This window comes from Macrobrachium nipponense, chromosome 36 (assembly GCF_015104395.2).
Source record: "Macrobrachium nipponense isolate FS-2020 chromosome 36, ASM1510439v2, whole genome shotgun sequence".
NCBI classification, from domain to species: Eukaryota; Metazoa; Arthropoda; class Malacostraca; order Decapoda; family Palaemonidae; genus Macrobrachium; species Macrobrachium nipponense.
In genome coordinates, this window is record NC_087220.1 from 49,542,538 (window position 1) to 49,568,765 (window position 26,228).

Sequence of the window (26,228 nt, forward strand, 5' to 3'; positions counted from 1 at the left end):
TATTGACGGAACTGTAATGTAAATGTCTGCTTTTGGTATACAAAAACCAAAATTAGCAAAGACATGTGAAATCACATAACTATAAACTAGAATGCCAAAGCTCTAATAGCAGAAGTAGCATAGCTTCTAGTAAAGTACCAATATTTCTTACTTACTGGAAGACAGTGGCTTCAAAATATAAAAATTACTGACCAGCACTGGGAGACTACCTTACAAAGGCGTTTATGTATCTAAAACTCTCAACAAGACAAAATCATTTACTTTTTCCTATTTAGTAACTTTAAACCTAAACTGATGTACTATTCTGGGTATTTGATAATGTGTTTATGGACAACCTAATATTTGAAAACCCAATCATTCACATGAGGGATCCATGATTCATAAAAAAAAAAAAAAAAAAAAAAAAAAAAATATATGGGTAGTGCCATTATAGGCAGTGACGGTGATAGAGATGAAAACGAAGGCATCATTACTATAACGAAACATTTAAAATAAAATAAGGTTTAAAAACTATAAATACAAAAATTTAAGTTACACTTCAGTCAATATATATCACAAATTAAACAAGGCATACCAACAATTCCCAACTATACATGAAACATTAAATGTTGTAGGATTAACCAACTTGCACTTTACCAACTTGCACTTTCTGTATATTGTTGAGAAAAATTTCCATATAGTAAAATAATAAAGTTTCATTTTTGCTACATTTACACATTCCACAATCTAGGATGCGAAGTGTAAATGATATACAGACTCAGATACTTATGAAAATAGTATTAATCTCTTAGCCATACTCTCATGAATGGTTTAAAATAAAGCTACTTTGTATTTAACTCTTACTAGTATAAAGCAAAAATGGTTTGGGGTTAAAAGGCCATGACTTTTGCAAATTCTTCAAGCCTTTGTGAATTAATAAACCACTCCCCGCTACATGAAGCTTTGTGACTTAGCCACAGCTACTTCCGTTCCTGGTTTCTGACCAACATATCATGACAATAATTGAAACTATACGTTTACATCAACTTCATTTTTTCCTACGACGACTCCTTGGTAATTCTACAGGTTCTTCATTTCCTTGGCGTTTTCTCGAGTTTCTTCTAGACTTTCTTGTCACAGGCAGTAGATCCTGAGAATCCTAAAAATATATACATAATATAATTAGCAAATGTTCACTCAGGAAATATTTTTAGCCTAGATATATTAATGGTTAATTTCTGTTAAATATGTTTGCAAGGAACATATTTCAACACATGCTTACCTTAGTAACATATGGAATCAAGCAAGTTTAAGACTTTTAGGCATTTCATGATCTGTATATAAGCCAAAATTATTTTTGGTTTGCAGATTTACACAAAAGATCAAAGATTAATGTGTTGGAATCAATCAAATAAAAGAGGCTATTGTATATAGTAACACTTCCCATTGGTTTACTATTACTGTTAAAACATATCATTATTCAAGAACATCCTAAACATTTAACTAATCTTGGAATTCAACCTACAATTTAACAGATATTTGCTTTTCACCCTCCACATTGCATTGCAAATTCTATGTTCATGAAGTTTCCTGAATTAGTACAGTAGGAAATAACTGAAAAAGATGCAAAACACACTTACTAAATCATCCGACATCTGCGATGGCTGGTACTCTGGATCACCCTGCGAATCCAACTCCAGATCCTGTGTTTCTGGACCTAACTCACTTAAGTCAGGTTGTGGAGTCTGAGATGAAGACTTGTTGTGTCTCGTAACTCTCTTTCCAACTGCAGGGCTTGGTGATCTCTCAGGCTGTGAGTCCAGAGGGCAAGAGTCTGGCTGACGTCCAGGAATGAATTCCTCATCTGATTCATTTTCTGCTTCCTCTGGAATGTTAGCAAGTCATGTCAGGGGTCTTAGAATCAAATGTAAACACAAGCAAATAATTCAAGGACAGAATCTTTACTTATGAATAAATGCAAAATACACACAGAGATACACATGATCATGTACGTACAGGTTTTTAACAGCATCAATATAACCCTACTGCTGTGGGTAATGACTAATTAAGAAAATCACTTTACTTTACATTAAATCAATATCACAAGCTGCAAGGAGGAGCAGTAGTCCAAAGGCTATAGGGATATACTAAACATAATTTAGAAAAAACAAGTTAGCACGCTAGTAACTAAAAAACAAAATGTTTCCATATATATCCACTGCTCGTAATCACTCTGCAATCATAGTCTTTGGCATATCCAGATACTGTATACAGGCAGTCCCTGGGTTACGACGGGGGTTCCGTTCTTGAGACGCATTGTAAGCCGAAAATCATCATGAGCCGGAACATCGTAAAAAATCCTAAGAAAACCTTACTTTTAATGCTTTGGGTGCATTGAAAACTACGTAAACTGCATTTTTAGTGTCATATTTCACCTGCCAGATCAGCGTTGTAGGCGTCGTAACCCTGGAAATAATGTCTGATGAATACAATTGAGAAGCACCTTAACCTCGCAACGTCGTAACCCAAACACATCCTAAGCCGGGGACTGCCTGTACTTCAAATCTCTTTTTGTGTCTTCCGAACTATGACTTACAATGGGGCTGAACTGAGGAGTTTTTAGCCATTCAATGACAAGATGGAGTGGTTGGATAGCAACAAAATGGATCCATTTAATTTTTTTTTTTTTTGCATAAAAAACTTGTTTTACAATAAAATCATTACTTGTAACCAGGTCAAATGGAGGTCAAAATGGTTTTGTAAAACACTGAAAGGGTCTTCTAAGAGAAAGCTATGATATGGAGAAAAAAGGTGAAGTTTCTTTATTCATCAAGGCCTTAAGTTAGCATTCAGTCAGTTTTTTTTTAATTAATTTTTTTTTTTTTTTTTTACCACACCAATTTTATGGTTACAATAACTAAAAAATGTGTCTGTTATCTGTTTATTCACTTCACGCTTAAAGTAACTCAAATCTGCATAAAATTCAATAGAAAAATACTCTATACAACTCTATTGTAGTATCTACTTGACAAGAGTGGTCACGTTGATAGACTCAAATGCACAATCAGCCAACTGACATAAACAAAAAATAAAATGGCATTTTTATAATGCAATAAAGTTTTGTGTATACTTACCAAATAATTGCATAAATTTTTATAATAAAGAGTTTTATATATACTTACCGATAATTACATGGCTACAGTTTGTAAGTGGAACCTATAGCTATGTAATTATCTGGTAAGTTACTCATATAAAATCTAATATTGGAAGGTGAATGATGTGAGGATATTTACAAAGATTTTTCTCCCAACTTTACTAATTAAAATAGAAAAGGAATTTGCTTTGACTTAGAATGGAAACAGGTTACTATATGCTTGATTATCTTATGAAGGTAAGGATTTTGGTCCTAACAACAAGGGAACAAAATCCTTCTTCTGTAGTGTTTTCCATTATTGTAGGGGCTACTGTGTGTAACAAATAGCCATTACTAAGACTGAATATAAAAAGTGCACTGCCATAAGACCTTGCGTATTTAAAGATAAAAGACCTATGAACGCATACAAACTTCGAAACACATTTTAACTCCATGAACTTACCTTTTATTATTGGTCCACTGTGAAGTATGTCCTCCACTTCTCCTTCTTGATCCTTCAAAAGACTTACACTGTCATCACTACAATCGGAATGTGTAGGACTTGCACTAAAAATATCAGGACTGCATTTCATAGTCTCTTCCATCTCCAGTTTAATGTGAGCGGCACACCCATTAACTTTAAGTTCTTCTGCACTGGCCTCACTTTTAAGCAAAGGGAAGTCATTGCTTTCAGAAGGCAGTGACTTGCTATCATTGGTCTCAACAAAATTTTCAGAGAAAAAATCATCATCATCATCAGTAATCATTAAATTATCTGGCAACTTTTCAATGATGTGATTCGAGCTACCTGACTTTTCAGAAGCAGACTGGCTACTTTTCTTGGGGGAATTTTGGAAAAAGTTTAATATGGATTTTGTTGCTACAACTCCTGTAGCAGTCTTTTTTTTGGAGCTATCACCGTCACTCTCATTATCACTACCCGAAAGATGATGATTTGATTGCGTTTTACTTTTTGAACCCGGACGTGACTTTGCTTTGCTTGTGCCGGGAGTATACATTACTTTCTCTTCATGTTGCTCTTCCTCAATTGGTTCTTTCAGCTTTTTCTTCTTACCTTCTTCTCGCCTCTTCTTGACATCAGCAATAAGTTTTGCAAAATGATTGTCATTCTTCTTCACTAAAAACAAAGAAATATATATTTTTACAAAGCTCAAAAACTCAGTCATACACACCTGTTACAGGCAGTCCCCAGTCATCGGCAGACTCGGTTAATGGTGCTTCTCTAGCACCATAAAATCAGCTATTTAAGGAACCATAACACGCCAATTTACGGTTATGGTGCAGATAGTGCTGGCCCCATTAACCAGTTATCGGCGCCATAAATCGCTGAATTTCGATTAATGGCTGTTTTCGCTATCAGCACCCCACAGATGACCGGGGACTGACTGTACTTTTAATAATAATGTCTTGATATAATGTGGGTAAAAAAAAAAAAAAAAAAAAATGATATTGTTAAGATACAATAAAGTTTGTTCATACTTACCTGGCAGATATATATATAGCTGTATTCTCTGAAGTCCGACAGAATTTCTAAAACTTACGACACACGTAGTGGGAGTTAGGGTGGTTAGTACCCATTCCCGCCGCTGGGAGGCGGGTATCAGGAACCATTCCCATTTTCTATCAGATTTCTATCTCCACTGTCTCCTGAGGGGAGGTGGGTGGGTACTAAAAATATATATATCTGCCAGGTAAGTATGAACAAACTTTATTGTATCTTAACAATATCATTTTGTTCATGAAACTTACCTGTCAGATATATATATAGCTGAATCCCACCTTTGGCGGTGGGAGAGACAGAAAAAGGATTTTAGGAAACATATAAATGTATATGATTGACATCTTGGTTCCTTACCTGTTAGCATAGCTGACTTCGTGATTACTGTCACCCAAGCCTGCTTCTGCTTTACTAGAGTTACCAACAAGGTAGTGACCTGTGTAGTTGGTGCGCTCTAGATGATCTGTCAACGGGGACGGGACCACAATGTGACTAGACCATGACCATACTTCTGAGGGCAACGAGGCAAAAACCACCACCTAAGTTAGCCTAACAACAAACTCCCATATACCAAAGGCTAAAGGAAGGGACGACTGTACTCGGCAGCCGACCCTACAACCATAAACATACAAATATTAAAAACTCACCTACCCTTTTCTATGGGAAAGGATGAGTGCTACCTCCTGCCCCCAAAATAGTGTCTGCGGCGACGTATGGTCCGAGAGAGTAACAGCTTTCATAGGTCGTTCTCACCTCCCGTAGGTAGTGCGAGGCGAACACTGAGTTACTCCTCCAAAAAGTAGCACTTAAAATGTCTTTAAGAGCCATGTTTTTCTGAAAGGCTATTGAGGTCGAAATAGCCCTTACTTCGTGCGCATTAACTTTTAGTATCTTCAAGTCGCTGTCTTTGCAAGAAGCGTGCGCCTCTTTAATGGTGTTTCTTAAAAAGAATGCCAGTGCATTCTTGGACATGGGCATGTTTGGTCTCTTGACCGAACACCATAAGTTCTCCGCAGAACCTCGGCAATCCTTCGTTCTACGAATATACTCTCTAAGAGCCCTAACAGGACACAGGACTCTTTCTGGCTCTTGACCAATGATCTCTGCCATACCCTTGATCTCGAATGTTCTAGGCCACGGATTGGAAGGGTTTTCGTTTTTGGCCAGAAACGACATACTCAAAGAGCAGGACTGCATTATGCCCTTTGAAACCGACGTGTTTGCTGATAGCCTGTATTTCGCTAACTCTCTTCGCCGTCGCCAGAGCAGTTAGGAATACAGTTTTCTTCGTCAAATCTCGTAGAGACGAAGAGGAAAGAGGTTCAAAGCGATTTGACATTAAATATTTGAGGACCACATCCAGGTTCCACGAAGGTAGCTTCGGTAGTGGTACCTTGGTCGTCTCGAAAGATCTCAATAGATCATGGAGATCCTTGTTGTTAGCGAGGTCAAGACCTCTATGGCGAAAAACTACAGATAGGACGCTTCTGTAGCCTTTAATAGTTGACACTGCCAACTTCAGATCTTGTTTCAGATAAAGCAAGAAGTCGGCGATCTGGCTCACAGAGGTAGTGGTAGAGGAAAACTCCTTTTCTCTTACACCAACTTCTAAAGGCTGCCCACTTCGATTGGTAAACCGCGATTGATGATGGTCTCCTCGCGGTGGCGATAGCTTTAGCCACTGATTTTGAAAAACCTCTCGCTCTGGCCAACTTTTGGATAGTCTGAACGCAGTCAGACTCAGAGCGGAGAGGTTTTTGTGGTACCTTCTCGAAGTGGGCTGTTTGAGTAGATCTCTCCTTAACGGAAGAGATCTCGGATAAATCCACTAGGTAGAACATCACCTCGTGTAACCAGATCGCTGCGGGCCAAAAGGGGGCGATTAAAGTCAACCTCGTCCCCTCCGAAGCTGCAAATTTTCTCATCACCTCCCCCAGGATCTTGAAGGGGGGAAAAGCGTAGAGATCCAGGCCCGTCCAATCCCATAGAAGGGCGTCTACTGCTACTGCTCCCGGATCGAGAACCGGGGAGCAATACAGAGGAAGTCTCGCCGTCCTTGATGTGCAAGATGTCCACTAAGGGGCATCCCCAAAGACCCCACAGTTCCTGGCATACTTCTTGATTGAGAGTCCACTCTGTCGGCAATAACTGTCCTTGTCGACTGAGGAGATCTGCCCGGACGTTCTCGACTCCGGCAATGAATCTTGTCAATATTGTGACTTCTCTCTCCTTTGCCCAAAGTAGGATCTCTTTCGCTAGAGTAAACAGGGAGCGAGAGTGTGTTCCTCCTTGTTTCTTCAAGTATGCCAGGGCTGTGGTGTTGTCCGAGTTGACTTGAACTACACGACGGGAGACTTTGTTCTGGAAGAACTGGAGCGCTAATTGAACCGCTGCCAGCTCTTTGAAGTTGATATGCCAGGTTACCCGTTCCCCTCTCCAGGTACTTGACACTTCCTCCCACCCCCTAGATTTGCTCCCACCCCGTGGATGACGCGTCGGAGAACAACACTAGGTCGGGGTTCTGAAGCTTGAGGGATATGCCCTCTGACAGCTTCCACGGATCGAGCCACCATCTTAGATGGTTCTTCACCTCTTCCGAGATGCTTAACTTCATGTCGAAGTTGTTCTTTTCTGTCCAGCTGTCTGACAGAAAGAACTGAAGAGGTCGGAGGTGTAGCCTCCCCAGGGAAACAAACTTCTCCAGCGAGGAAATGGTCCCCAGCAGACTCATCCATTCCCTCACCGAGCATGAATCCTTCCCCTAGAAGAAAGGCCGACACTTTTTCTATGCCCTGTTTGCTGACGTTCCTGGGACGGAAAAGCCCGAAAAGCCACTGAATCCATCTGAATCCCCAGATACACGATGGACTGTGTTGGGTCAGATGTGACTTTTCGAAGTTCACCAGAAGTCCCAGGGACGCAGCTAAAGACAGAGTCGTTTGTAAGTCCTTCAGGCACCGGGTCTGCGAGGAGGCTCGTATGAGCCAGTCGTCCAGATAGACGCTAGGATTCTGATGTTGGAAAGATGGAGCCACCTCGCCACGTTCTTCATTAAGATGGTGAAGATAAAAGGGGCCGTACTCAGTCCGAAACAAAGAGCCCTGAATTGAAAGACCTTCCCTTTCAATACGAACCGAAGGTACTTCATCGATTGGGGATGTATCGGGACGTGAAAGTAGGCGTCCTGGAGGTCGAGTGATACCATCCAATCTCCGGGTCTTAAGGCCCCCAGAACTGACTGAGGTGTCTCCATCTTGAACCTCTGCTTCTCTATAGGTTTAGACGACTTACATACATCCAAGACGGGCCGCCACCCTCCCGATTGTTTCGGTACAAAGAACAATCTGTTGTAAAATCCTGGCGTTGCCAGTCTAAAACCTGTTCCACTGCTCGTTTCTCGAGCATCTGCTCGAGCAGGTCGAAAAGTATCTTTCGCTTTGTTAGAGGATACGATGGGGACAAGTCCCTGGGAGTGGAAGTCAACGGGGGCGGCTTTATGAAAGGGATCTTGTAACCCTTCTCTATGACGTCGAGAGACCAGGTGTCTGCCTCTCTTACTCTCCAGGCTTCTGCAAACAACTGCAGCCTGGCTCCTACCGGTGACTGAAGGCACGATCTCTCACTTCTTGCCCCTAGACTTGGAAGGGGCTCTACCTCTAGGAAGGCTTCTTCCTCGAGGAGACGATCTAGCGGAAGTCCCTCCACGAAAGGGCTTCTGCTTTCTAACGGTTGGGTTCCTGACGACGTTGAAGGGCCAGCCGGACGTCTCGAAGACTGAGCCAACAGGTCTTGTGTGGCTTTCTCTTGCAGACTAACTGCCAGATCCTTCACCATAGCTTGGGGGAAGAGATGACTCGAGAAGGGAGCATACAAAAGTTCTGTCCTCTGTGCGGGAGAGACAGACTTAGCCGCAAAGTTGCAATAAAGCGACCTTTTCTTAAGAACCCCTGCTGAAAAATGAGAGGCTAACTCCTCTGAGCCATCCCTGACGGCCTTGTCCATGCATGACAATACACTGGACAGCTCCCCCAAGCTGATCGAGTCTGGCTTACGAGATTGGTTGTCTAAGGCTCCAAGACACCAGTCTAAGAAGTTGAATACCTCTAAGGACCTAAACAGTCCCTTCAAAGATGGTCCAGTTCGGGAAGTCGTCCAAGATACTTTAGCTGAGGCTAAAAGGGCCCTCCTTGAGGCATCAACACGCTGGCGAAATCACCTTGAGCAGACGTAGGAACCTTCAATCCTAATTCCTCGCCTGTCTCATACCACATCCCTGCCTACCGCAGTTTTCTAGACGGAGGCAGGGCGAAAGTAGTCCTTCCTTTTGCTTTCCTAGACTCCATCCAGGCGTTAACCTTCCGGAAAGCTCTTCTAGTAGATAACGACGTCTTCATCTTCACGAAACCTGGGAGACTTGCTTGTCTTCGACGGCGAAAACTGAGAAGGAGGAGAGGAGGAGCAGCAGGGCTGAAAAGTATCGCCATAAAGAATCACGAAGTAGTCCGTGCCAAAACTTGATAATCTGACGAAGCAGACGTAGCAGGTTGTTCTTCATCAACATCCTCCGAAGAACCGCTAAGTTCTCCTTCTCCCTACCCGAGTGCAAGTCCGAAGGAAGAGGCAGAAGTCCTTTAGCTCCAAGTCTCCTATCCGAACGATGAAGAGAAGACGAGGGTAACGGATCCTTAACAGTCACAGGATCAGGAATCACCTTTAGAGGCGAACGTGCCAAAGTCTCGGGAACAACATCCGAGTGGACAGCGAACTTCCACATTCGCATCCACAGAGGTCTTACTAGAAACGTCTACGAGCGTCCATCTGAGCCGTCCCAACGTAGCCGTTCTCTCGAGCGTACAAATTCAGAGTCCGACCGAGCGTCCAGCGAAGCGTCCAACGGAGCGTCCATCAAAGAGACTCTTCTAACGTCCCGCGAAGCGTCCTTACGAACGTCCCGCGAAGAAACTTGATCAACTGCCCGACTAGCGTATCGTTGAGCGTCAACACTGTCATGTCGAAGAGGGGCCGAACGCATAGAAGTCCGTCCGACAGCTACAAAATCGTCGTCAGCAGAAGCGTCGAAGTCGGAACGCCGAGCGTCCTCTCTACGGGAAGAGAGAGGAGCATGCAGAGAACTCTCTAACCTGGCGTCTAACGTCACCTCTAGACGAACCCTGGTGGGAGCACAAAAACGACGTCTAGAGGGCGAAAAATCAGAAGACGGGGACGAAAGAGGAGCCGTAGGAGAAGACTGCTTAGTTCTCTTGATAGGCAGTCTATCGTCTTTCCTTCGACGAGGTACCGTCTCCTTCTGCTTCAGTAAAGCGTCCAGTTGCCGTTGCATCGCAATGATGATATCCGTCTGAGATGTCTCCTTACGCGGAGACGAGCTACGCTTGTGAGAAGGAGAGGGGCGAGGGGACGCCTTCTTCCTTCTCCCAGGAACAGCCTTGGCTCTAGAGCGACTGGGGCGCTCGCGGGCGTCATCGTCGGATGACGTCCTAGACTTCTTCTGGGGCGGAAAAGCTACGCTTTCCGGAGAAGAATGCCACTCAGACAAAGCATGACGTGAAGCGTCAAGCTCTTGAAGAGTCCTCTTCAAAGGTCGCGAATCCGAACGAGATTCCCACCCCTTGCGCGGGGCGAGGAACGCGTCGGAAGACGAGAAACAATCCTTCAGGATACGTGCTCGACACGCTCCTTAGCAGCCTGGGAAGTGTCCACAGGAACTGCTGAAGGGACGCCAGATCGGTGGGGGTTCCCCGTAACCCTCCTTCGGCCTTCGACATGCCCTCTCCCTGAGTCCTGGGAGTCCGGCAGAGGTCCCAGCCTAGAGGCGCTATAGGGCCAATCTGACGCCCCCTCCACTTCACTAGGGGCACTATCACTGCACTTATTTTGCCTGTTTTCAAGGGCAAGCACTTTAGATTCAAGCGACTTCAATGAATCCAGAATAAGCGAAAGGGCATTACCCTCCGCAGACACCACTTGAGGGCCCGAAGGCAACACTACGGGGTTAGGAGACACAAAATCTAAAGGAGGGTTAGAAGGGGATACATTAATACCCTGTCTGCTACCCGACTTACTCCTGGAGGAAGACCTCCTAATCCTATCACGTTCTAACTTATTTACGTAGGATTTTCATACGTCTTCCATTGTAAATCATCCAAGCTTTCACACTCATTACAGCGCAAATCATATTTACACTCTTGCCCCCTACACCCTTTACACAATGTGTGAGGATCAACCAAGGCTTTAGGAAGCCTAACCTTGCATTCCACTTTCGAACACACCCTGGCGCTAGCCGAACTACATCCAGACATATTTAAGGAAAAAATCTAAGCCAAATTAAAAAAACAGTCCAAATCACGTATGCCAAGCTATCGATCCAATCAAAAAAAAAAAACCAAAAGTCCAAGAGGATACTCAAGCAATGAAAAGTTTTCCAAAATCCTGAGGCGGAGGTGTGTAAACAGATGTTTACGACACCGGCGACAGAAGAAATCTGATAGAAAATGGGAATGGTTCCTGATACCCGCCTCCCAGCGGCGGGAATGGGTACTAACCACCCTAACTCCCACTACGTGTGTCGTAAGTTTTAGAAATTCTGTCGGACTTCAGAGAATACAGCTATATATATATCTGACAGGTAAGTTTCATGAACAAAAAAAAGATTGTCTGTGGCAGTCAGAAAATGGAGCTATTTCCCTTAATGAAGTTGCCACATACTATGATTCTTTTAAAAATAAAGCATGTTCTTTACAAGCCCATTCAAGATACGACAGTTTTTAACTGCGGTGATTGCATGCAGGTGTACAATGCAAAGCACTGCACTGATAAATCTAAATGTTATTATTAATAGGGCTTCGTTTTTCCAGACCTCTGAGTCTTCAGTAGACTCTTCTCGGGCTGGATACATCTAAATATACATGGTGAACTTGCAGAGAAGCTGTTTTCAGCCTTTTGCGTACGAATACTGAAAACGGACGTGCCACTGTGCTCCCTGGGATCTCTCAACATTCCTACTGTTGTAGTGTGCCACTGCCAGGGAGTGCATTTTCATCCCATCTGCAGCATGTGAAAGCTTCTCATTGTACTACTTTTTGACACAGCTGTGTTGTTACTGTGAATAGCCTAATGTTTTGTTCTCCGTTCTTTGCAATTCCCTCAGTTATGTACTTTCAGCACTGGAACAGTTTAGGAGTTAACCAATTGCTATTTTTTACTAAGTTTTAATTTTTTTGATCAAGTATTTCTAATTTGAGGTGATGCTTGGCACAGTATTAGTTACCATTGGTTCTCCATTCTATCCCAACTTATTATGACATTTTGTTCTTGTTTTACATTGAGTTGTAGTTATTATTTTTGGCATTTATCATTCACCTTGTAATTATACCTCTGTACTTGCATGAGTAGGGGGTGGTAAAGTCCAGCAACAAGTTTATGCTATCCTTAGAGGAAACCCATTTGCAATGCACTTCCTTAAGTAGATATACTCATGTAACCTTCATCATAAATTTATACTCTCTTTAGGGAAAATTAAGATGATGGAACTTACACAATTTTGGATACAACCCAAACCCCTAGGAATAGGCAAACAAAATGTATGATCTCTACTACAATTATTTCTTCTATTATCTTTGTAATGGTGTGGAGCACTTCCTGGTAGACCAATACAGAGCCAGAAACAAAACCTGTTTACCAGGTTTTGTTTGATTTGCCAACGCTATAAACTTGTATGCTGGTACAGTTAAAATCCCCAATGATAAATTAAGATGACCCAAATATCTAATGCATGTCCCTGATACAAAACATGGCACAGTTGTTCTGTTTCTTTGGGTCTTCATATTTCTATATGAATATTATGACACATCTAAAACAGTTTGCTATTGTTCATCTAAGTTGTTTTCTAACTGCAATGTTGAATTTATAATACTCTCTCCTTACAACTAAAATCCCAATCCATAAAAACAATGTGGATTACTTTAAGCAACACAACAGATGAATGTCTAACCTTTAGAATATCTGACTTCTATCTTGAAAACATCACATTATTGGATTAGTATTTTCAAACAAGCAAAAGAACATTATAGAATAAAAGAATCTGAAATAAAATACTTACAATAATTAACTTGCTCTTTCTCAATAACTTCTACAGGAGTTTTTCTGTCATATGTGAAGATCTGTGAAATAAAAAAAACAAATAAGTAAATATAATTACTAGTACTGTATCCTTCCAAAATAATATAACAGAGATTTTCTGTCAAAAGTGGAAAAAAAAAAACTTAATAAAATTCTGTATACATGTACTGTACTGTACTTTAAAAACAAATGATATGCAAAATTTTCTAAGAGAACATGGTGACAAAAAAACTGTTCTTGAAACCGGAATAACAATCTAAATGTCTTTTATGACAAAATCCTTAAACAAAGTTAATTACCTGTAACAGCAAAAATGGCATGAAAGTATATTTGACAAACATGCCAAAAAGATCTGTAACTTGCCTAGCAAGGCTCCACAAAAACTTAATGCTCTCATGTGAAAAAAAATATTCAAGTTACATATGGCAAATACAAACTACTGTTATTCAATCACTGCCAAGAAATGAGTGCACAATATGTAAGATCTTCTGTGATTTGGCACCAAAGGAGAATAGGGAAGCTGACACATAAAAGCAGGTTAAACTTGGCGATGAAGAACTTGGTTGGAAGAGATCAAAGGTGTTAGAAGAAAATTAAAAGGAAGAAGGATATTGCAGAAAACATTCAGCACTTTCTATAGGGCTGAGCAAGGCGTGCTGTAGGTGGTGGTACTCTCTGTAGGAACTCTATAGGAATGAATGCAACTTTCATAAGAGCTGTCCATACAATCTTATGGAGGAAGTCCACCAATCAGTGACCTGACATGCAAGTATCTGAAAAGAAAACTCAAAACTGAGAAGAAAAGAAATAGAAAAAGGGGTAAAATTACGATAAATTAAATACCGTATATTTTGGCGCATAAGTCGACCCCCCAATTCTGAGTAAATTTTTATGATTTTAACTAATATCAGGTATATTAGTCGACCTATAAAATGTGAGGCCAACCGTACGTTCAAAATAAGCAGCAGGGTAAAACGTATCATATAAAATAACCTGAATGTTTTTATGGTACATATGTTGCTCTACTTACCATAAGGAATAAAGGTTACATACTCGGTATATTAACAAATCTGTGTAATATATAAAAGATGAATACAGGCAAATATGATTAGAAATGACGAAACGAAAGATACGTTACTTGAGTGTAATATAAACAAACAAAGCGCTAACTAACGCTGCATAAGAGCCTACGCTATATATGTATGTAACACAACTGCTACTCAAGGTTAATGTTTTGATTGGGTTGTTAAACGACATGCCGGTATTCTATTATTGTGTTGGAATATTCCTTGAACCATTGGTTCTTCTATGGCATAAACAGGCTCATTTGAGGGAAAACGAACCTGCAGTTGATTCACCAGATTCAAACTGTGATCCTTATGATGAAACCGTGAATGATAATTTGTTTGATGAATTGTTTAATTCAAGTGACGATGACTCAAGTCATTTTGAAGGATTTTAAATACATGTTTACTATTAAATACAATTTTTTTTTATTTTATTTAGTGATAAATAGATTTCGTACCATAAATGTTTTTGAACAATACCCCGGTAAATACAAAACTGTCAGAGTGAACGCATCCTTCTCAATTACTGCACTACAAATGGCTACTCAATGTTTACACTTGCTGTGCGATTGGAGTTTCTTCAAGTTACTTTGATTTTTTAAATTTAATTTAAGGTAATGGATGTTCTAATGTATTATTATTGTCGCATTACAGTGTGAAATGTTTTTTAATACTGGTATTTACATACATAGTTTACCTCAACAAGGCTGTCATTGTTATTAGCCAACTGTAAAGCCTGGATTCCTGTACCGATATGCCAAAATAATAAAGATTCACTTTTTGTTACCGTTAGATAAGTCGACCCCCTAATTTTGGCATGATTTTTTGGGGCTAAAGGGTCGACTTATACGCCGAAATATACGGTACATATTATTTCCTTTGGTCAAGAAATGTCAGATGCCAACAGCACAATAGTCCCATCAGTGGGCAGGGCTGACAATCTCATCCTAAAATACCTGCTCTAAATAGGAAAGCATCCACCCATACTGAAGAGAAAAACTACAAAAGTATTGAAAAGGGGAATAAGTAATGCACCACTTGTTAGCAAGCCAAACCATGCCTGACTAGAGCAAAATCAAGCTGGTACTTGATATAAGAAAAAATCTTGAATTGTATCTTGTTTACCAAATGCTTCTCTTTATTCCACAATGGACTTTTAGTTTGCTAGATAGTGCTGCTATGCAAAAGCAGTTCTCATCATGACTTTTGCTCACATCTACTATATTAACACAAGATGTTTAACTCTAATTCACAGCCAAGAGAAATTCAGAGTTGTTTCTCCAAGCGGCTCAAAATTTACCAACGTTATTAATGCTTCAATCATTCCATGAGCATTCAAAACTTACACTTTTAGACAGCCCTTTGGTTTCTTCCTTTTCCTCACGCTCCACCTGACGCAAAATCTCCTGTACATGTCGCGGTTCTGCTGCATCACATTCCACATTATATAAAGTGGTATACCTGAAATAAAATATTAATTCAATGCTAATAACATATAAACATTTTTACAGTGAGACTTAGTATGACCATAAAAACCATAAAATGATACATCAACCTGGTCCTTACAATTAAAAGAAAGAAATCAGATATAAAAGCTAAAGGACATTAACTGGTTACAACTAATTCGGCCAATGATCTTAGGCCTATACCTCTATATTTTCTGTATACTAAGATAAATAAAAATATTTTTCTAATATCTATTTCATTTTACTGTCGTGTCAACAGCCTTCAGTCATAAAGATCCTAGAAACAAAATGCTTAAAAGTGAATTCTTGACAAACTTCAAGGGTTTCAGCAACTAGACATAAAAGCTTTGATACATTAAAAGCATTTTGATGCATCAGTTATAGAAATCTGCAATCCCACAATGGTCCCATGGGTGAAGTACATAATAGATCCTTACATGAAAATGACTTTGGAATAAAAGTTGAAAGTCTTGATACCTCCTTCTTTCATTTTCATGTGAGGATCTCTTATAGATATAGGAAGCATATCAATACCAACCTTCGGTGCCTGTTCGACAACTGTTGCCTATCCCCTTGAATGGAAAGGCCAACTTCCTTCAACATTTGTCGTAACTGCTTCTCGCTGAGAAGTGAATACACTAACTTTGGCAATGGCTTTCGTTTCGGCTGCTGGTCAACGCAAACTCTGTGAGAAAAATTTATTATTGTAACTGGATTATAAAATTTATTCAAATGCACACATTCATTTCACCAATAAGCAACCACAAGAGAAAGATATGAATAGGAAATTAAAAGATGAGGAAAAGGAAACTCATACAGTTAAACTCATGATCATCAGTGTTGCCATTAACACAAGAGAGCCTCTGCAAAATTGCATCTAAAACTGTAATGTAAGAAAATACTTCACTGACAAAACACTGAAATACTTACAGCAAAATAACCAACTGTCAAAGAGTCTTAACAAAGAAATATAGTCAAAAAGAGCTTTTGTAAAATAACAAAAGAACCTACACCTCCTCTTTATCCCCTTCTTCCATACGTTTAAGGCAAGCATCAAGATGCAGATTTATGTTCCGTTCTGGCACCCTCACATTGCAAACAGGACACGCTACCTTTGGTTCCTCAGTAGCAGTGTCACTCCCGGCTCTGAAAGAAACAAAGAAATAAACCTTAATTATGAATGTCATTTAATTTTCCTAAAGGCCATTTCTTTATTATGATATAAGATATCTGTTAAACAAACTCTAAACAGTATACTTGAAACAGATAATAGGACAGGGGCATAGCAAACAAAATATGGTTACCCACTAAGACACTTCCCCTTATTGACCACATCATATCTTATAAGTTAATTAATCAAATCTTGATGAAAACTTACCTTTCACCTATAATAGAGAAAAAACCAAATGACACAGATTGCCGACCACTTTGTGATAACGAAGCTGATGTACTAGGGGGGGACTGTGATGCAGATACTGTGCTTGGAGATCTAACAGATGATTTAGAAATGAAAATGCCATTACTGGATCGACTGCTGCTAGAAGACGAAGATACCAGGGGACGCTTTGAAGAAGAACTCATAAGGCCCCTCTTTGGTGTCTCCGTCAGAAGGGAGGTTTTGGAAGACCTGCAGAGCCAGAAAAATTAACATTATGGTAGATTTTTTTTTATTTATATAGATTTTTTGGCATTATGCCAAGCACTGGGGCAACTAAGGCCATTCGGCGCTGAAATGGAAATTGACAGTAAAAGGTTTGAAAGGTGTTACAGGAGGAAAACCTCACATTTGTACTATGAAACAATTGTTAGGAGAGGGTGGACAGTAAGATGGTAGAAAGGGAATATGAACGGAGGTACAGTTAAAAAAAAATGAAAGCAGTTGCAGCTAGGGGCTGAAGGGATGCTGCAAAGAACCTTAAGTAATGCCTACATTGCACTGAATGAGGTGTACTAACGGCACTAACCAACTACGGGGAACATTATGGTAGAACCTTATGAAATAAAAAAGAATATATGAAGCTAACAACCACATTGGCTTATATGAAACTCCACTGAAACTTAAATAGTTATTTTTTATAAAAAATCATTAGAACTACAGTTTTTCAATAGAGCCACTACAACTGTCAGGACAAAATAATTCTCACTATTTATATCACAAATGAATGAAAATATCCAAAACCGCTATAACATTCCTATCTAGTTCTTTCTAAGATAAGATGACTAAACATTTCACAAGAGTACAGGGAACTAAAATAACTAATCTCAAATCTAACTCTATATACATACTCCCTGCTGGATAACTATCTAGTTGGTAAAAATGAAAAAAAAAGGACAAAACACTGAACTACAAGTGATTATAGGATGAAAGTTAGTGAATTTGGCTTCATTAGTTTTCATTATAAAATCTGATTATAGGATGAAGTTAGTGAATTTGGGTTCATGAGTTTTCATCATAAAATCTCTGTGTGAAACAAAACATAATTCAGTAAAGGGTTAATTTTTCAATATCAGTAATTCCTCAACCCAGACTGATATTGGACAAACATGACTTCTACTACATTTCATTGAAAAAATTATTCACAATCGTACAGTTATATCACCAACATCCACATCAATTAACAAGTGCAATACTTCAACTGCATGAACTCTCATGGACCAATAAAGTTATTCCTACAAACTCATATGTTATTAAGTACAATTACCTGGGTGTACTGAGCAAATCGTCAGATGATGTTGCCTGAGATGGGGTTGCATAATCCTCTCTCTTTAATTTACTTCTGACATCAGGGGACAACAAATTAACATCAGCATTGGCAGAGCCACTGCTGTCGTTACTGTCATCTTCTTTCACAAGATACCCTGATATAGTATTCCCTTTTGCCGATTGACACTGACGAGCTGTCTTGTCCCTGAAAAAAAAAATATATATAGTATATATATAAAACACATCAAACCAACAAAACTATACAATAGCAAATTAAACAATAATTTTCAGTGAATGAGAAAAAATTTGCAACAGTGCAATATGTTAGACTACTCTATATTAGTTATACTACATGAAAAAGTTAAATAATTCAAAAGATAACAGTAGTTGCAATGGTAAAACTGTGGTAGTATAACTTAATCAACTTGATGACCATTATTCCAATTTTGGGAGAATTCCATTTCTTGGTAATCTTTTCTTGTGTAGTAGTTTAATCATATCACCACAACAATATTAGATTCATGGTGATTGCCTGAAGTGCTCACTCCTGAACAGGGGGCAAAACTTGGAGCAGGAAATAGTTAAGTAGTATAATGGTCAGGTTAGAAGGACTAAATACAACACTCCAGGAAGATACAGTAAGTGACTTAGCTGCTGCTTTCAGCTGTTTATCTTTTATACAAGATTTTCTCCACTGCTTTTAGTCACTTGCATAAAACTATTCACATATGCAACCTACATGACCACATAATATGTCAAAGCCTCCATTCACAAAATACAGTCTAGTTCCTGTCATTTAATCGCTTTTAAATTTCCTTTCAATTTATGTTACTTTTTTGGCTGTCATTTTTTTATTAGTGTATTTTTTCCAATAATTTTTTGTTAATAAACTGTTAATCCAAATCTTCCCTTAAAGAGAGAGAGAGATACATATCTTTTTTTTAGCCTATTTAAGAAATAAAATAAAGTGGTTCTCATGATCCACAGGTTTTTAGCAGGGGAAACAAAAACACCAACTCAAGTTTTGAAACTTAACTCTTTGCGTAGTTCTCTGTTAAATATGGCAAAACATTTCTCCACAATGTTCTTCCTTTCCAAGATCCTTAAATGAAATGTAGTAAAGACACTTCTACTTCAATCATCAATGCTGTATCATAGCACTTGAAAGGCCTTCAGTAACATTCTCATAAGCATCACATTTCAGCGAATATACAATTTGAACCAGTTTGCTGAGCATAACATTGCACAAAAACCTGTTTATTAACTAACCATGGATGTCAGAATTTATTGAAGAAAAACATTTATAAATTTCTAAGCGTTAAGAATTTAAAAACAATAGCCATTTTTGTAAATAGGTAGAGGACAAAATACATACAAAACCTCACTTACAACTCGCTTATGTAAAGCGACTTCATTCTACTTTTTCAGAATCAGCCTGAACATGAAATTTTCATTATTAAAATGAAGTTTTATTGTATACTTACCGAACAATTATAGAGCCGTGATTTCCACGAGCGCAGGATACTAAAATTCAAATTTAGCGCTGTCGGCGTCGCCAACACTGGTGGTGATGACGTCATCTCCCTCCACTCGCGGGAGAACCAGGTACAACTGCCCAGGTGAATCCAATTCTTTCTGCCCGTCCGTCCACCTAAGGGGAGGAGGGATGGGTATAATCATAATTGTTCGGTAAGTATACAATAAAACTTCATTTTAATAATGAAAATTTCATTTTTATTGTAGTGTCTTACCGAACAATTATAGAGCTGATTACACATTTATGGGAAGGTGGGATTCAGTGGACCACTAGTATTTTTAAATGGTTACATTTATTGCAATACCAGTAAACACTCAAGGTGTCTGTTGTACCTTACCTTGTAAGAGAGCTACAGCAGACTGTTACTGCCTCTGGTCGGTGCTCTTCTTACTATTGTAGAGGAATTGGAATTTGCCCAAAGTTAGCCTCTACAGGAGTGGAATCCTTCCGTAGTTCAAGCGAGTCAAGGCTGACTGACGGAGGATAGTAACAACAAAGATTGCCTTGCCCTGGGCTAAGACAGAAATTCAATCATAACAAAAACATTTGTCACCAACACCAGATTTAAAAACATATATACCCAACCATTGTAAAATCTGACCTAACAGACTGGTGAGTATCCCAGGTACTCAGTTACCCCCAGCTTCCCTTGACTCGACAACCTATTCAAGGTGAAAAGTTAGCATAGAGGTGACGACCCTGTGCCGTTCTCCCAACACCATGCCAGAAACCGCCACCGGACCTAACGTTTTACAATTCTCGAAAACCGTTTCTATCTCTTTGAGATAATGACTCGCAAAAACCGAATTCGATCTCCAGAACGTGCTCTGAAGAATCGAAGCTAAAGATAAATTCTTTCTGAATGCTAAAGAAGTTGCCACTGCTCTAACCTCGTGAGCTTTAACTCTCAGAACGGAAAGATTGTCGTTCTCAGGACTGCGGAGTGAGCTTCCCTGATAAGCTCTCTAATAAAGAACCTACGATATAGCATTCTTAGAAACGAGGACGAGAGGGATTTTGAACCGAGGTCCAGAGCTTAGAAGATTGTCCTCTGATACTTAGTGGCAAACAGATACTGCTTAATAGCCCTGAACTGGACATAAGAGCCTTCTTCCTCCTCATGTCCAACCAAATCAGATAAGTTCCTTACCACAAAACTCCTCGCCAAGGATTAGAAGGATTCTCATTTTTGGCTAGAAAAGGTCAAAGATACCGAAAATACAGCATTGCCTTGAGAGAAACCGACTCTTTTGTCTATAGCGTGCAATTCGCTGACACGCTTAGCAGAAGCTAGTGCAATAAGAAAGAGTGCCTTCTTAGTCAAGTTCCTGAGTGAAGCCGACTTCAAAGGCTCAAACGGTGGCCCCATGAGGAACTTAAGCACCACATCTAAGTTCCAAGCCACTGTATCTTGCGGAGCTTAGTGGTTTCGAAAGACCTAATGAGGTCCGACAGATCTGAATTGGAGGAAATATCCAAACCTCGATGTCGAAAAACCGAAGAGAGCATGGCTCTATATCCTCTGATCGTCGAAGGAGCCAGTTTCTTAGAGTTCCTAAGAAATAGAAGAAAATCTGCTATTCTGTTAAAGAGGTCGCAGAAGTAGAGACTTTAGCACTTCTACACCACTCTCTGAAGATTATCCACTTCCCTTTGATAGAGTTTGTTAGAAGACTCTCTCCTACAACGAGCGATAGCTTCTGCAGCTCTTCTTGAAAATCCTTTCGCTCTGACAAGATTCCGGACAGTCTGAACCCTGTCAGAGCTAGAGCGGACAAGTTTTGGTGGAACCTCTTGAAGTGAGGTTGTTTGAGAAGCCACTTCTCTGGAGGAAGAAGTCTGGGGAAGTCTACTAACAACTGGAGAAGGTCCGGGAAACCACTCTTTCCTGGGCAAAAACCAAAAGGGAGCGATTAACGTTAGCGTTACATTGCTGTGCGACATGAACTTGTTCAGCACCTCTCTTATTAGACCGAACGGAGGGAATGCATAAGCTTCCAGACCCGACCAATCCAACAGCATTGCGTTCCACCGACCAAGCAGAGGATCTGGGACTGGAGAACAAAAGAGAGGAAGACGGTTGTTCCTCGATGTGCGCGAACAGGTCTATTGACGGTCGTCCCCAAAAGGCGCCAAAGTTTTCTGACAAATCTTGTTGTCCAAAGTCCACTCCAGAGGTAACACTTGCTGTTGACGACTTAACTCGTCCGCCAGGACGTTCATCTTTCCCGGAACAAATCTCTGGACTAGCTGAACCTTCGCTTCGTTTGACCACAGGAGGAGATCCTTGGCTACTTCGTACAGAGAGAAAGACTGAGTCCCCCCCTGTTTCCGCACGTACGAGAGAGCCGTGGAGTTTGTCGGAATGCACTGCCACTACTCGGCCTTCTACTAAGCTCCGAAACTGTCTGAGCCCTAAGAAATTGCTAACAGTTCCTTTACATTTATGTGGAACTTCTTCTCCAAGCTCCTGAAGTCCGTTGATTTCCCAGTAGGGCTCCCCAACCTGTGTCCGATGCGTCGGAAAAGAACTGTAGGTTCGGGAGGATGGGTCGTAAATCTAACCCTTCTTCCAACCTTGCTCGAGAGAGCCACCACCTTAGGTCCTCTTTTATTTGATCTGTGACAGGAAAGGTAATCGAGTCTGGTTGTGTCTTCCTGCACCAAGAGGCTCTCAGGAAAAACTGCAGAGGTCTCATGTGCAGTCTTCCCAACGTCACAAATTTCTCCACTGACGTCAATTTGCCCAGGAGCCTCATCCACTGATTGGCAAAACTTACCTTTTTGTCCAAGAACTCCTGAACTGTCTCCAGACAGCCTTGAACCCTCTTCGGGGACAGAAAAGCCCGAAAAACTTGAGCATTCAGAATCATCCCCAAATAAAGGATGCTCTGAGATGGAACCAACTGGGACTTCTGTTTGTTGACCAGAATTCCTAACTTTCTGGCAAGATCCAGAGTTGTTCCAAGGTCCTTCATGCACCGACTCTCTGATTCCGACCGGAGAAGCCAATCGTCCAGATAGAGGGAGATTCTTACTCCTAATATGTGTAGCCAGCTTCCTATCGGGATAGAACCCTGGTGAAAACTTGAGGAGCGGTCGCTAGTCCGAAGCAAAGCGCCCGAAATTGAAACACCTTGCCTTCGAACATGAACCTCAGGTACTTCCGAGATTCGCGATGTATCGGAATGTGAAAATAAGCGTCTTGCATGTCCAGAGAGACCATCCAATCCCCCTGTCTGATGGACTCCAGAACCGACCGAGTGGTCTCCATATGAAATTTTGTTTTCTGGACATGCAAGTTCAGGGCGCTCACATCCAAAACCGGCCTCCAGCCCCCTGATGACTTGGGAACTACAAAAAGGCGATTGTAAAAGCCTGGAGGAAAATCCCCTTCTATCTGTTCTATCGCTTCTTTGAGAACAAGCGCTTCCACTTCTGCGGCTAGCGCCAGAAATTTGTCTGAGCCCGGAGAGTATGCTGGAGAATGGAATTGGCACAGGTGAGAGCAGGGAGGTGAAACGAGAGGAATACGATAGCCGAACTTGAGTACTTGCACTACCCAGGCTTCTGCTCCTCTGTTTTCCCATTCCTCCCAAACAGAGCCAGCCTGGCTCCCACTGGTGCATAGAAGAACCGAGCTTTCATTTTGGAAGGTTTGTTAACCTTGGCCGAGGCCTTAGACTGAGGTCGCAATTCGATTTCGGCCGAAAGAAGCGCTTGGGTTTTCTCCCTCGAAAAGGCGCTTGGGCCAGAGGAGAAACCGAAGGAACAGTCTCCACAGGAGCTTTAGGTCTCTTAGTAGACTGTGCCAGTAAATCCGAAGTAGATTTCTTATCTAGCGCAGACGAAATTGACAACACTACATCGTCTGGAAAGAGGTTATCTTTCACAAAAGGAGCAAACAAGAGAGCAGACTTCTGTGGGACGTAACCCTTTTAGAAGCAAAGGAGCACCAAAGTTGCCCTTTTCTTAAGGGTACAAAAGGCGATGAGCGAAGCTAACTCATCACATCCATCCCTAATGGATTTGTCCGCACAGGACAGAACACCAATCCAATCCTCCGCTAACTCCTGGGAAAGAGAAGGACAGTCTTCGATCTTGGCCGCTAAAGCGCCAATAGTCCAATCAAGGAAGCTAAAGACTTCCAAAAGTTTAAATTGATTCTTTACAACGTGGTCCAACTCAGGCGCTGTAAAGAAAACTTTCGCTGCGGCGAAAGCAGATCTTCTAGAGAGTCGATTAAACTGGAGAAGTCTCCCTGGGAGGAGGCAGAAACTCCCAGAGAAGGAGCTTCCCCAGTTACATAAAACCTATAATACTTTACGAAGCAACTTAGAGGGAGGGTACGCAAAAAGAGCCTTCCCTAAGTCTCTTTTCATAGACATCCATTTCTCCGTCTCTTTCAACGAATGTCTAACCGCTTTAGATAGAACAAGTTTTGGGAGGAGAGGGTCTGAAGTTTTCCTCCTCATCAAAAAAGTCGAAGTTGGGGAGCGCGGAGCCGCTTTCTCTAAATAATCTGATAAGATACCAGAAGAAATCTAAGGAGACGTGAATAACACGAGAGGTGATGTGAATCCTCCTCCTCTACTTCTTCTTCATTCTCCGATACGCCGAAGAAGTAGACGGAACTACAACCGGATCTGAAGGTTTCGAACCACCCTTGGACTCATTCATCCAGTTGGTTAACATCTCTAACTGCTTGCGCAAAGGCGCCAGAGACGAATCAAAAACAGTTAACGAAGGCTTGGAAGAGCCTAAATGTCAGCAGGAGGCGGAAAAAACTATTTGCGCCTCGCTCGGAGCCGCCGAAATTCGAGGCGAAACAGGCGCATCAGGCGTAACAGACGAAAAGCGCCTAAAGAACACCCTTAGAACTGCTAGCTACAGCGCTAAAACCACAATCTCTACTAGTAGATGGAGCCGAAAAAGGCACAGATTGAGGCGACGAACGAGCCGCTAACGGCCGCGGCGCAAACCCTACTCTCAGGCTCCTTATACCGCTTGACTGGAGGAGGCGAAGAATCGGCGCCTGAACGCCTCTTTAAGGGACGCGAAACGGGCGAATCTCGCAAGAGCGCCGCGCGACCGGAGACGAATCGCTTGAATCATTCGAAAGGCGTCTGACCGCAACACCTTTCCAACGCTTAACCGAGCCCTGTTGAGGCGCAACAGGCTCAACAAGAGAGGCGCCTGTCTGTGGGCAAATCCCGATCGACTCCCTTGGACTTCCGGTATGTTTCTCCCCGGTCCCCGCGGGGGAGCTGGACAGTGACCTTTGTCTAGGAGACTGTCAGGACAGACAGACGCACCCTCAACTACACTCTTACCTGAGGCCGCTTTCTCCAAAAACGTCTTAACTGAATTACCAAGTTGCAAAACCGTATTCGCTAGTACCGAAAATTCTGATCTAACCTCGATTCCAGACTGGCAATGGTGTCGGAAGAAACTACACGGGAAGCCGGAGAAGTGGGATTAGTAGGAGGAATAGGAGGTGTAGTTAAAGGAGACATAACAATTTGAGGAGAAACAGAAGGAACAGATGCATCGCAAGACGAAGCAGAGCTAAGTCTACTTTCCCTAAGCGCTGCTTTTCTAATTCTGTCTTTAGCTAATTTCTCCGAGTATGAACTAAAAAACTTCCATTGAGAATCAGTCCAATCACTACACTCGTTACATGTTCGATCTGCTGAACAAACCTGTCCCCTACACTTAACACATTTAGTGTGAGAATCATATTCTAACTTGGATAATCTAGTTTTACATCCTGAGATGCAAAACCTAACTCCACCGACGGACTAGAATCCGACATGGCAACAGCCTAAATGAAAAAGCAAAAATAACAACAACCCAAAAACCAAAAAAGAGTACTTCCAACCCAATTCCGAAGATCAATTCCACCAGAAAAAAAAGCGAAGCAAAGTCATCCAACCGCACCGACCACCGATGTTCACCGGTACGCCGGCAGGAAAAGAATTGGATTCACCTGGGCAGTTGTACCTGGTTCTCCCGCGAGTGGAGGGAGAGACGTCATCACCACCAGTGTTGGCGACGCCGACGCGCTAAATTTGAATTTAGTATCCTGCCGCTCGTGGAAATCACGGCTCTATAATTGTTCGGTAAGACACTACAATAAAAATATAATTTAATGGTTTGAAATATTTTCAAAACTCAAGAAAAATTACCTCAAAGCAGGAAAAAGAAGTATAATTTCATCTAAAAGCCTGTTATTGCGCAGTTGCTGACCAGTTGTCTCTTGGAAACAGGCAGGGCACTGGGTCTTATAACCCAAATACTGACGTATGCACATGGAACAAACTGGAACAGAGGTGCTTATTACAAATGTATCATGATGTAACAAACTTGAATGTGTTTCAAAGTTAATCCACAAAACTCAGAAATATTTTTTCAATCCTAAAAAACCCCTGAATCTGAAATCCAATTCAGCATGCACACTAAAATGCTTACCAGCAAATTACAAATATCTACAGAAAATGCACACAAAACCCCAGTCTTCACTGTATGTGAAAAGTAACTTATAAAATTAAGTGTTGAAATCGTTTCTCAATTATTCCATTCCCACTGCTCTTCAAGATCCCTTACACATAAAAAAAATAAAAATAAAAGTAATAAAGATGTAGACAAGATTAATTTACTGTACTCTAACATTTAACATTCTTT

General features: G+C 41.1%; 1 protein-coding gene across 1 annotated transcript in view; it reads right to left on the reverse strand.

Annotated features, from left to right (window-relative positions):
- Positions 1-389: 389 nt before the first annotated feature.
- The window catches only part of LOC135203620 (E3 ubiquitin-protein ligase RAD18-like), a 48,637-nt gene continuing 22,798 nt past the window's right edge, over positions 390-26,228 (reverse strand). Inside the window, exons 4-13 of the mRNA XM_064233451.1 lie at positions 25,733-25,865; positions 18,006-18,212; positions 16,682-16,930; positions 16,315-16,449; positions 15,842-15,988; positions 15,184-15,298; positions 12,751-12,811; positions 3,576-4,250; positions 1,620-1,864; positions 390-1,138 (exon numbers count right to left, since the gene is read on the reverse strand). Of these exons, the coding sequence (XP_064089521.1) occupies positions 1,028-1,138; positions 1,620-1,864; positions 3,576-4,250; positions 12,751-12,811; positions 15,184-15,298; positions 15,842-15,988; positions 16,315-16,449; positions 16,682-16,930; positions 18,006-18,212; positions 25,733-25,865 (2,078 nt within the window). The 3' untranslated portion in view covers positions 390-1,027. The remainder of the gene's footprint in view (positions 1,139-1,619; positions 1,865-3,575; positions 4,251-12,750; positions 12,812-15,183; positions 15,299-15,841; positions 15,989-16,314; positions 16,450-16,681; positions 16,931-18,005; positions 18,213-25,732; positions 25,866-26,228) is intronic.